Source organism: Coenobita brevimanus, chromosome 104, assembly GCF_032717465.1.
Source record: "Coenobita brevimanus isolate Jiangsu-jjx chromosome 104, ASM3271746v2, whole genome shotgun sequence".
Classification (NCBI taxonomy): domain Eukaryota; kingdom Metazoa; phylum Arthropoda; class Malacostraca; order Decapoda; family Coenobitidae; genus Coenobita; species Coenobita brevimanus.
The window spans coordinates 23,780,865-23,794,480 of record NC_137057.1 but is presented as its reverse complement, the minus strand read 5'-3'; the positions used below and the strand labels follow the sequence as shown (position 1 = coordinate 23,794,480).

General features: G+C 42.4%; 1 protein-coding gene across 1 annotated transcript in view; it reads right to left on the bottom strand.

The window, feature by feature from the left end:
• The window catches only part of LOC145416053 (putative glutamate receptor), a 46,234-nt gene extending 38,579 nt beyond the window's left edge, over positions 1-7,655 (bottom strand). The window contains exon 1 of the mRNA XM_080285152.1: positions 7,425-7,655. Within this exon, the coding sequence (XP_080141278.1) occupies positions 7,425-7,655 (231 nt within the window). The remainder of the gene's footprint in view (positions 1-7,424) is intronic.
• Positions 7,656-13,616: the final 5,961 nt, after the last annotated feature.

Below are 13,616 nucleotides of genomic sequence, written 5' to 3'. Positions count from 1 at the left end.
GTAATGCGCAAGGCACACTCAGATGGCTCACGGCCATGGAAGCAATAATCATTCCATGGAAAATCAAAGAAGTACTGCCTGAGGGCCTCCCAGTTCGCGGCTCCAAAATGCCACAGACGACGTTTCCCTGGAGGGTCCACAGGCCGTACCGGAGTGATAGGACAGGTTAAGGTAATAAGGTTGTGATCGGAGGAGCCCAACGGAGAGAAAAGATTAACAGAGTAAGCAGAAGGATTAGTTGTGAGGAAGAGGTCAAGTATGTTGGAGCTCTCTCCAAGGCGGTCAGGGATACGGGTAGGGTGCTGTACAAGCTGCTCTAGGTCATTAAGGATAGAAAAGATGTAGGCTTGTTCACCAGGTGGATCCGTGAAAGGAGAGGAGAGCCAAAGGTGGTGGTGAACATTGAAATCTCCAAGAATGGAGATTTCAGAGAAAGGAGAAATGGACAGAATGTGTTCCATCGTAGAAGTAAGATAGTCGAAGAATTTTTGATAGTCAGTAGAATTAGGGGATAAGTAAACAGCACAGATATATTTAGTCAGAGAATGACAGGAAAGCCGAAGCCAGAGTGTGGAGAATTCAGAAGAATCAAGTTCAGGAACACGAGAGCAAGATAAGTCGTTGCGTATGTATACACAACAGCCACCTTTGGCTTTGAAATGAGTATAGAGAAAGTAGGAGGATACAGAAAAGGGTTTGCTGTCGGTTGCCTCAGACAGCTGAGTCTCCGTCAGAAAAAGAAGGTGAGGTTTAGAGGAGGAGAGGTGGTGCTCAACAGAGCGAAAGTTAGATGAAAGGCCGCGAATGTTGCAGAAATAAAATACGGGAGAATATCCCCTCAGGTCTGCGTCATCACTTATTCATTCACAATTTCTCTTCATTTATTTCTGTCACGCACAGCCACTCTTCCTTGCCCAACAGACATCCCTCTCGCATCCAGCGCTCTCTTCACACTCTCCACCCATTCTATTCGTGGTCTTCCTCTCAGCCTTACACCTCTCACATCAGATCTAGTTATCTTTTTCACCAATCGCTCATTATCCATTCTCTCCATATGCCCAAACCATCGCAACACCCTCTGCTCAACTCTACCAGCCATCTCCCGAACAATTCCAGTTCTCCTTCGCACTTCATCATTTTGCACTCGATCCATATGCGTCACTCCACACAAACTCCTCAGACACCTCATCTCCAATACATTCAAACTTTTCCTCTCTGCTACATCCATATTCCATATTCCATGTTTCAGCCCCATATAAAGCAGTCGGTACCACAACACCCTCATACAGCCTTCTCTTTACATCCATTCTAAGCGAACGACATCTAAACACTTTTTTCATTCCTCCCAGCACCTTTCCTACTTCATTTATTCTAAACTTCACTTCTGCATCTATTCTTCAATCCACAGCAACAAGTGACCCTAGATATTTAAAACACTCTACCTCCTCCAGCAACTTGCCATTCTAAACTATATTAATCCCCCTACCATCTACCAACCTCGTATATTTCATCACTTTACTCTTATTTTCATTTACTTTCAATTTCCTCCTTTCACACATCCTTCCAAACTCCTCTATCAACTGTCTCAATCTCTCCTCTGAATCAGCCACCAGTGCAGTATCATCTGCAAACAGCAGCTGCTTCAGATTCCACTCTCCACCATCAACATTCACCAGACTCAGACCTCCACCTAAAACTCTTGCATTCACCTCCCTTACAACACCATCCATGTAAATATTAAACAACCAAGGCGACATTACACATCCATGTCGCAGCCCCACTCTCACGGGAAACCAATCACTCACAGCATTTCCCACTCTTACACACGCTCTACTATTTACTTAAAAACTTTTCACCTCTTTTAGTAACCTACCATCAAGTCCATACAATCTTAAAACAGTCCACAAATCCTCCGTATCAATTCTATCATACGCTTTCTCTAAATCCACAAATGCCCAAAACACATCCTTGCCTTTCGCTAAATACTTTTCACACACTTGTCTCACAGCAAACACCTGATCCACGCATCCCCTCCCTCTCCTAAAGCCACACTGCTCATCACCAATCACTCCATCTGTACCCTCTCTAACTCTCATAATTAACACTCTACCATACACCTTACCTATAACACTCAACAGACTTATACCCCTGAAGCTAGTACATTCATTCTTATCACCCTTGCCTTTATACAACGGGACCACACAAGCACTTGCCCAGTCAATTGGCACCATATATTTCACAAAGCACACATTCAATAATCTTACTAACCAGTCAACAATAGTCACTCCACCACCCTTCAGGCATTCCACAGCACACCCATCCATACCTGCAGCTTTCCCTGTTTTCATCTTCTTTACTGCCTTCTCCACTTCCTCCTTTGTGATCAAAGAATCATTCAACTCTCCCAACACATTTATTTCTTGCACCCTTCCATCCGCCACAATCTCAGCCACCCTTTCCTCCTCTACATTTAACAATCTTTCAAATTACTCTGCCCATCTCTTCCTTACTGCATCCATCTCAGTTAACATCCCTCCATCCTCTGCTTTTACTCGTTCTTCCTTCCCAGACTCTCCCTTTCGCACCCTTTTCACCTCCTTCCAAAACATTTCCTTATTCTGTGGAAAATTCTCTGTCAGCCGCCTACCCCACCTCTCATCTGCTGCCACTTTAGCATCACGCACAGCTCTTCTCGCCCTATTCCTCTTTTCCTTATACCTTTCATATGGCATCTCATCCTTCCTCTGCAGCCACATTTGATATGAACGTCTCTTCTCAGCCACAGCCATACTTACTTCCTCGCACCACCATTCACTTCCTTTTCTTACACCACCACCCACACGTCTCACACCACACAGCTCTTCTGCATGCCCCACGACAGCACTCTTAAACAACTGCCATTCCTCCTCTACACTGCCATTTTCCCGATCTTTCACTGCGTTCCACTCATCTTTCAATTTCTCCTGATACTCTATCTTTTTCTCTCTTTTATCCAACTCACTCACTTTCAAAACCTCCCTGCCACACCTAACCCTCCTAGCTCTCACCCATCTCTTACCTACTCTTAACATTCCCTCCACCAGGTAGTGGTCAGACATACCTCGACCCTCCCCTCTCAGAACTCTCACATCCAACAATCTTCCTATTACAATCCTAGACACAACAACATAGTCCATCAAAGCTCTATCAACAACCCTTCCACCCTCCTGTCTCACCCATGTATACTTATAAATATCTTTCTTCTCAAACAGCGTATTTCCAATCACCATCTCTCGCTCAGCACACATCGCTATCATTCGTTCCACATTTTCATTTCTTCCAGGCACACCATGCATACCAACTACACCTCCAACTGCTATATTACCCACTCTAGCATTCAGATCTCCCATCATTACCACATTCACATTCGCTCCAAAACTCTGCAGACACTCATCAACATCATTCCAGAAAGACTCCCTCTATTCTTCATCTCTTTCACTACCAGACCCATATGCACTCACAAACACCCACAACTCACATTCAAATTTCGCTTTCACCCACATCAGTCTCGATGACACCTCCTTTTATTCAATCACACACTGCTGTACTTCCGGACTCACTAACAAGGCCACACCTCTTGCCCTTCCTCTGTCAAGACCTGACAATCTTCCATTCACACTTCCAAACTTAGACTCACCCTTCCCTTTCGTCTTCGTTTCACTCAAAGCTAACACATCCAACTTTCTTCTCACAAACATTCTCCCAATCTCCTCCCTTTTAGCCTCAATCGTACTACATCCACGCACATTCATAGACCCAATCTTCAGGGGATAACTCCATCCATGAACTAGAAGAAAAAAAAAAATTATTCTAATGTAATTGTCAAAATATGAGTAAAGAAAAAGTGTAGAAACGAGAGATGGAAATATCACAGAAAGAAGAGAGCAGTTGAGATGGAAGAAGATTTAGAGTTCTATACATATTACTACATTCCACACTGTACTCACAAAACGCTTGTAGCTGATGTAATGTAACACTGGATGTTGAATTCTGAATCTCCTCCCAGTCCGACTATCTTATTATTTTTTGTCCTTTTTCAGCTCGTTCCTACACATTTTCTATCTCCAAATCTTTTTTTTTTTTTCTTTTGCTTTCTCTTCTGAGTCATCGTCTGGGTGACAGAAAATGTTCTTAATTAGGAACTCTCATACTGCAATGCTTCTGTTAGTATCTTTGTTGCGCTACATGCTCGTGAACGTCCAAATTATTTGGGGGTTATGACTGATGAAAATTTAAGAAAGAACAACTCAATATTTTAGCGACACGATTTCGCGACTCCTACGAAGGTTAGTGTGGCTTTCAGCGTAGCTTTGCACAACAGCGAAGGTCTTTTTGTCAGTTTCTTTAAACATGGACTTTGTGAGCCCAACATCATCATCATCATCATTATAATCCTGTTTCTTATAATCCCTTTACGATGATGTATATTTCATTATTGCTACCTCTGACTGACTGTCCACTTCTGTATGATATTTAGTAAAGAAAGATTAAGACAGCTTATATGTAACCTGTTCAGCATGCAATGGCATCCAAAGTTGATTTACATTTTTAGGATATAGAGTAGCTTGAAATATACTTGCTGTGATTGAAGGATGCCTTATTTTGAGCATGGTGCGATGTCATTCAATAGTCACGGCTATCAACAAATCCATGACAGAACTCTCAGTGTCTAATTATATGGTCAGACGATTTCATCCATATTAAGATTGGCCTATCATCACCTTACGGGTAAACAAGTCTTCCCATACTCAGATGATGCAAGAAATCTCGGATATCCGGTTTTTTCATCCGGCAGACGACTTAATTCAACTTTCGAATGACCCCTTGACGTCTCAATCTCTACAACTCAATGAATGGTTTTCAATCCTATTCGTACGAATGTCAGACAATTTTCCTCAGCTTTCGAGAGTGACATTTCGAGCTGGAGAGCAGTACCGCCACCAAGAATTTTAGAGAATCTGATGCTGGATGAGAATCTGTAGATTCACCAAAGTAACTGTTCTGTGAAAACCACTATAACACAATCTGCAACTTTGGGTGGAAATGGGGATTACACCAAAGTCTTATATTTTCCACAGTCTCCCTCCCCCCTTGGATCCCCGTGAAATTTTCACAGACTGACCAGAAACGTCACATACCATAAGTTGAAACGGAATTTGGCCAGAATATCACCACTATTTAGACATAAAAAAAAAAAAAAAGAAGAAGAAGAAGAACGGTGGCAGGGAAGGGATTTTTAAAATTCGAAAAACAGTGAACTGTGTATAGCGGGTTTGTTATCATCTAATGGAACTGGGCCTCTCAGACAATTTGATACAAAATAGTGGTTGCACGAATTTTTATGAGCCTGAATTATAAGGCAGGAATGAATCTCCTTGGTTACAAGTCAAATCAACCTTCCAGTCTGAATACACTTGTGATAACCTAATATAGCACTGGACCTAAGCCAAATTTAATGCAAATACAAAAAGCTTTTCTAGGTGGGATTATATCGCTCTGTCCATCCCTCCGGTATACAAAGATAGCGTTTTGCTCAGCTGAACAAAGTAGATCACAGGGCGCGTGTGAAATTTTATCTTATAGGGGAACTTTAAATAAAATAATCAGAAAGCTGAAGTAATATCTGTATGTGTTGAGTTTAATTTTATCAATGAAGAAAGTGAAGTCTTTATTATATACTGAAAATATCTTCCCATACAAAAATATGCAGTTCATACCCCTTTTTCAAACAAAATCTGGCAAATGGAGAATAGGCATAAAAATAAAGATCCACTGATAAATATCAGGAAGTGAGGTTGGATGGTGAGGATATGGAGAATGTGAGTGCATTCAAGTACTTGGGTAGTGTGATGAGTAAGGATGGAACTTTGGGGGATGAAGTACGTGAAAGGGTACAGCAGGGAAGAAAGGTTGTTGGTACACTGAAAACAGTGATGAGAAATAGGGAGGTGAGTATGGAAGTTAAGAAGTCACTGCATGATGGTATTGTGATCCCTACCCTGACGTATGGAAGCGAGGCGTGGACCTTGCAAGAGGGGAACAAGTCAAGAGTGAGAGCAGTGGAAATGAGTTACTTGAGAGGAGCATGTGGAGTGACGTGGAGGGACAGGTTAACAAATGAAGAAGTGAAGGAACGTTGTGGGGTAGATGTGGATGTGGTTGAAAAGATTAGGAGAAATACACTGAGGTGGTTTGGACATGTGGAGAGAATGGAGAATGAAAGACTGACTAAGAGGGTGTATGTAGGTGAGGTGGAGGGAGGGAGAGGGAGGGGTAGACCTAGGATGAGGTGGAGGGATGGAGTTGAGAGGTATATGAGGGAGGGGGGGGTGAGTTGGGGGAGGGGAGTCAAATGGTGGGTGACAGAGTGACTTGGAGGCGTTTTGTCTGCGGCCACCCTTTGCGGGATTAGGGCGTCGGGCTATAGATAGATAGATAGATAGTCAACACTGCTGGAGAGGTTAGGTTTAACCTTCCCTTACGACGTAGCTGAAAAAGGTCTCCACAAAGTGGAGTAGATCGTATGGAGGTAGCACGAATATGTCAATAAAACACGTTACCGGATTAAAGGGGTTAAAATTAGAGATACATTACCTAAAGGGTTAACCAACTACGAACACAGTGCTGTACGAATCAGTATTCGTGACACTGAAAAATCTATAAATATTAGTTAATTGTGCAGGATACCGACATCGTTGATGACAATAATGAATATTTTATTTACTTCTGTTGCACCCGAACGAGTTGATTCAGTCTGGGAGAGCGCCTTGTAGTGAAAGAGATAATGGAAGCTGTACTTAACTTCTCCAGTTAGGAAAGTCTGCCCTAAGTTCAACAGTGTCGTTTAAAAGTAGCAAGTATAGAAATACGTCATCAGAGGAAAAGGCATAAAATGAACACGCTCATTTGTCAGCCGTGTGACCTGCTTTCCCCCATGAAACAGCCATGTAAAGAAACACCATGATGAGCAAAGGTTGGGTGACGTGGGTCGAAATGTTGGTGGGTGATGAGGCATTTAGGGTAGGCAGTTTTATGGCAGGAATGTATACCGTGCAAAAATGGATGCTTTAAATTATGTGGGCTGAGTGCAGTAAAGGTATTTTTCAAAATTGCCTTCAAGAATGAAACTGTCGGGAGCTAAAGATATCGGCGTGGAGGACAAATAAATAAGGAAAAACTGGAGTTATAGTGAGCGGTGGAGAGTGGGCGTGAGGGCATATGCTGTGAACATGGGTGTTATATGCTTCATGATTTCGGTGCATGAGGCTTTATTCGAAAAGTTTCGTAAAGGAAAAATAGCAATAATAAGATAACATTGCATTACTTTCATAATACTGTACATTTTACCTTGCAATGCTGGAATAAGAATGAAGGTGTTAACTTACTCCGAGAGCAACGCTGAACGAATCAGTCATCACAGGTATCGAGAAATCCACGACCTTCAGCCTATCATACATGATGGCGATGTTGTTGAAGGTGAGGTCTTTCTCTCTCCTCACCAGCTGTCCCAGCAGTCCTGTCCACGACCCGTTGACGTAGTCTGTCCACTGTCCATCTGGCGTTACGGTTTGGACCGCGTACGTGAAGTTTAGACGGGAACCCATTAAGTCCATCATTATGATCCCTGTTCCAATTGCTGTGACGTCTGGAGTAAGACAATTTAGTAGGTTATCTGTCCATCTGGCATTACAGGCTGTCAAAGTGTGTGTGAAATATAGATGTCCGTCACTGTTATCGCCCGCCTTTACCAAGGTGGAGCGATAGTGTTTTTACCCTCCTGTGTGTGTGTGTGTGTGTGTGTGTGTGTGTGTGTGTGTGTGTGTGTGTTCCCATTGTAACTCATGAACGGTTTGAGCTATCAGCATGAAACCTTCAGGACATCAAGATATGGCCAAAATCTTGGACGAGTTCGAAAATGGGAACTCGGGGTCAAGGTCAAACACACCAAAATGGCTGCCAAAGGTCAACAAATTTTTACTGACTGCCTTTAGCATCATTATATCTCATGAAAGGCTTGAGCTATCAACATGAAACTTCAGGGTATCAAGATAAGGCCAAAATCTTGGACGAGTTCAAAAATGGGCTGTCGGGATCAAGGTCAAGGTCACCAAAATGGCTGCCAAAAGTCAACTAGTTTTTATTGACTGCCTTTAGCACCACTGCATCTCTTGAAAGACTTGAGGTATCAACATCAAACCTTCAGGGTATCAAGATATGGCAAGAGTCTTCCGGACCTCCGTCCCTGGCCCCCCCCCCCTGGGGGTGGAGCCCCTTGGCCCCCCAGGGAGGGGAGCCGCCATCATACCCCCTCCCAGGGGAGCGCCACCTCTTGGCCCTCCCCTGGGGGGGGCCGTGCTTGTAACTTGGCTAACAGCATATTTTGGCAGGCAATTAGCATTCGGATCCCAAATGCTTTTCTTTCATTATGTTCGTACACCCTCTCAAAAAAATTTTGGCACCCCTTGCTCTGATACCCTTCGCAACGATTGCTGTTACAGACGATGTGAATACGTGGTGTGGTTGGTACCCCTGTACCTTTCTGTCTCTCCCATTCCCTTCCTTGTGTGTGTGTGTGTGTGTGTGTGATGATGCGTTTTTTCGTATGTAAGGGATAATAAACGGGATTTTTACATAAGATGTTTGTTGGTAAGCCTGTAAATGGTAATGTAACATTTCCCGCATGTAATATAATGATCAACCCAACAGACTGTAATAATGGCTACATGGCAACGAACCCTTCAGGGTTTCCACGTTGGGAATAGACATTAACTTGGCCGTGAAGAACGAGTAGGTGACAAACTATGTAATAACTGTCTAGTACTATAAGAACACATGCTGGTATAACAACAAATTGCAGATTGTGTATTATATTAGTGTTGTAATATTAGGTTCAGTATTACCACGAATATGCAGCAAAGAATGACACGGAACGGGGTATCATACATCAGTAGTATGACAAACATGGTAAGATTAGTCTGCTCATTGTCGAATAGGTGGGGGTGTTACGTGGAGACATATAAGACACCTATCTTAAGTTTTAGCATACGGTAGACGTTGACCACAGGTGGTTAGTGATCTGCATACAGTGTATCGAATATGGATATGAAATAGGTTTCCTGCAAGTCTGCAATGAATGGAGCATCAAAGCAAGTGGTATACAAGTTGTAATGGTGGCTTCAGAGCATAGTTATGGCCTTCACAATGAAAACCTCGGAGAAGACGCATACAGCTATCATTGCATTACATGGTGCTGGCCTCAGCAATGGTAAAATTGCTAGGTACCTTGACATCTCCAATCACACGGTAGCCCGATGGATACGGCGTTACAACGAAACGGGTGACACCTAACATTAGCATGGTGCAGGCAGGCCTCGTTGCACGTCGGCAACACAGGACAGGGCGATTGCAGATTTCATCGACAATTCGCCCTTTACTCTAGCCAGTCATCCGTCAACAGCTTGGCTTGCCACACAACAGACAATTTGGAACCGGAACATATCCCGTGGTCCCCATGGCCATATATCAGCTAGGAAGCCCTGGTTCTGCGAGGTTGAGTATTCGTTAGAGTACATAGACAAGTGTGCTGCATTTTAGGATAACGTCGTCTACTGCGATGAAAAAACTTTTCTGCTGATGAGACAGTGACTACAAGAATGTGGTGTCCGAAGATTGAATGGTATGTGTGCGTGCGGTGTGTGTGTGTGTGTGTGTGTGTGTGTGTGTGTGTGTGTGTGTGTGTGTGTACGTGCGTGCGTGTGTGTGTGTGTGTGTGTGTGTGTGTGTGTGTGTGTGTGTGTGTGTGTGTGCGTGCGTGTGTGTGTGTGTGTGTGTGTGTGTGTGTGTGTGTGTGTGTATGTGTATGTGTGTGTGTGTGTCCCTTCCTCTCTCTCTCTCTCTCTCTCTCACACACACACACACACACACACACACACACACACACACACACACACTTGCGACTTGTGCAACCGACACTATGAAAGTGAAAACAACTCATACCTCGCATGTGTCACGCTCATAGTGCGTTGGCCAGGCGCTTAACATGCTCGTCTATGGCTCAACGACTTTCTTGGCCAGGTGGATACCAAGGGGTTCTTTGGTCTCATGAGTAAATTTATAGCTAAAAGCAAAGTTTTTTGAAAGCGTCTACTACTTGCTGAAAGAATCTCTTCTCTATCCCACATAGCAAAAAGTTATTAGTCTGTGAAGACGATCTTTGTTGGGCCTTGTCATGTTGGGCCGCTCTTTCTCAGATGAACGTAAATATTGCTTCGCTACACTTGCTTCCTCGTAATATGTAACGTAAGTACGGCTGTGGTTTGCAGCTACAATTCGATTATAGTCGCGGCGCACGTCTCTGAGGTTGTCATTATCGTACTTGGCAACGTACCATTCAAAAGTGCATCCGATTTCGTATCATACTGTACACGAATCATATTGTTATGCACGAATATATTATACACGAATGTTATTGTACACGTGCATATTATACACGAATCACATGCGTCTCACATTATGCACGAAATCAGACGCACTTCTGAATGGTAGGTTGCCAGGGAACGATAATAATAATCTCAGAGTCGCGCACCGTGACTATAGTTGGTGCTCTGCCGCGTGCGCATCCGTTCAGTTACTGTACAAGCAGGTCCTGGAACAGGGCTTTACTTCTTTGCAGCGACTCCTACTGTTAACCTCTGATTACTGTATTAGTATATTCATTTGTGATTTCTCCTTTGATTTGTTCTCTAATGATGAAATGCAGTACTCTTTACAAATAAGCTATCCGTATTTGTAAAATCAGAATGACGTAATTATCACTGCATCACCTTACAGTTTTTGTCAGTTGTCTCGATTACTAAAAAAGATTTTTTTTTTTTTTTGTGACTACTGCAAATTAGTCTGTACGTAGCCAAAATTTACGTGTTTATTTCTTTATTATTTATTATTATTTTGTGTTATTTCTGTCTTGTTTTAATTTTGACTCTTTACCCATTTTGCATTCTAAAGTAGCCAGGATATACAGTTTCTGTCATACATGGAAAGTTATGATTGTGCTGTCCCTTTGTACTGCATTCCATAAACATGGTTTGGACTAGGATCAGAATATGCTTGGCTAGACTTTGAATTTAGGCTGAACCAGGTTGAAAGCCCCCATTTTTTTATAATTATTTTCATTTGTCTAAGGGCGGACATTTGGTGTCACCAAGCAAGTTAAGGTGCTGTTTTGTATGTGTGAGGAGGCTGTCACTAGTTATTTCCAGATGATTCAGAAAGTAGAACTTTATTTATATGGCGTGAAAAGTTTTGAACTCTTGCACTGTAAGGAGTTCCCAAAGGCAACACTAAGAAGGCTTAAGGCTTGCATTTCTCTATCTGCTGTTCAGTGCTCTTATCTTGATGTGATGAAATATGTATTTCTGAAGGCATATGGATCTGAACTGAAGCCAAAAGACTTAAAGTTAGAAAAACTTACGAAGATAAAGACCAGATCTATTTGGAATAGGTTAGAATACTAGAAAATTTGAATACACCTTAGAATAGTTAATGCAGATTTTGACAAACTGTGCAATCTAATGATCTTGAAGAACTTTACCAAGTGTATCACAAAGGATGTCACCTCACAGTGAATGGGGTGGATATTATTTCTGATGTTGGCATTATAAATGATGAACATAACTTGATTCACGAGACTGGGTCAAATTATTTTCATAAATCTTTCTAGTACTGACTAGAGATGCAAAAACTGTTCCGTATTCATTCTTTTCACATTACTAACTTTCCGTGAACTAACTAAACCTGACAAAGTATAAAAGTTGCAGATGCTTTCGATGGGAATTAATGCGAGTGGATTTTTATGCATTTAATATTATTATTTTGTAGTCATTCTGTACATGTCAGTGAGATACTTCAACGGGGGTGAAAGGGTACGAACAAGTATGTACACATAGAGTATGATGACTTAGTACTATATGTACTGCATTTTAAATGCCTTCCCCTTGGTGGGATTCACCTGGACACCCTGGCTAACAACCGGGCTCCTCCTCCAGCTGTTTATTACTGTATGTTTATCATATACTTTCAAGACCGGCTTGAATAATGGTGGTTTCTGAGTGCAGTAATAAAACCATTTATATGTTTGACTTTACTTGTTGAATCAGACCAGTAGAGGATTGGAAAGTCAACTACCCAACTGGCCAGCTCTAGAGTGTGCCCTCCAAAATCAGTAAATCTGTCAGTAAGCAGCTGTCGTCGTGTTACTGGAATACCAGCTGGCAGGATCTGGGGAAGAGAGAAAGAGCATCTTAGGGTAGAATTCTCGCACGGTTTGTTCACCTTAACCATTTCACTCCATACCACAATTTTTGTCCTTGTTCCTTTCATATAATTTTACTTAGTTTCGGAGAAACTGCTCGAGCTAGATGGGGTTAGTTAAGTAATCCTTTTACACCACTGCCAGCGGTGTCACTTAAGCATGATTATGCCACTGCCATTGGTGTCAATATAGCAGATGATTAATAATCTAGGTACAACTTTTAGGAGGTAACAAGTACATCAATTGTCTTTGGGGTTCCTCTGCTCCCCACCTCTCTCTCTCTCTCTCTCTCTCTCTCTCATATATATATATATATATATATATATATATATATATATATATATATATATATATATATATATATATATTCTTTCTCTGAAATCTCCATTCTAGGAGATTTCAATGTTTACCACCACCTTTGGCTCCCCTCTCCTTTCACTGATCCCCCTGGTGAACAAGCCTATTCCTTTTCTATCCTTAATGACCTAGAGTAGCTTGTACAGCACCCTACCTGTATCCCTGACTGCCTTGGAGAGAGCTCCAAAATACTTGACCTCTTCCTTACAACTAATCCTTCTGCTTACACTGTTAAGCTTTTCTCTCCATTGGGCTCCTCCTATCACAACCTTATCACCTTAACCTGTCCTATCGCTCCTGTATGGCCTGTGGACCCTCCAAAGAAATGTCGTCTGTGGGACTTTGGAGCTGCAGATTGGGAGGCCCTCAGGCAGTACATCTTTGATTTTCCCTGGAATGATTATTGCTTCCATGGCCGGGAGCCATCTGAATGTGTCTTGCGCATTACGGAGGTTATTCTCTTGGGCATGGAAGCATACATTCCTCTCTAATGTCCTTTGACTAATTCAAGAAAGCCTTGGTTTAATCATGCTTGTTCTAATGCTGTCCACAACAAGGAGAGGGCCTATAATAGGTGCCGGAGCCAACCCACCCCTGAATCACATCTTTTATACGTTTCTGCTCAGAATCGTGCTAAGTTGTTTCTTCGCTCTGCTAAAAATAATTTCATCCGTACTAAATGCTCTCAACTCTCCAACTCGAATTCTTCCTGCTCCTTCTGGCATCTTGCCAAAAACCTTTCTAACAACTTTATCTCATCAACCTTCCCTCCTCTTTTTTACTCTGATGGCTCTGTAGCTGTTTCTTCTACTGAAAAAGCAGATCTCTTCGCTCAGACTTTCTCCTCCGATTCCACCTTAGACGATTCCAGTGCTGTTCCTCCATCACTTCCCCCCCTCTGACTTCTTCA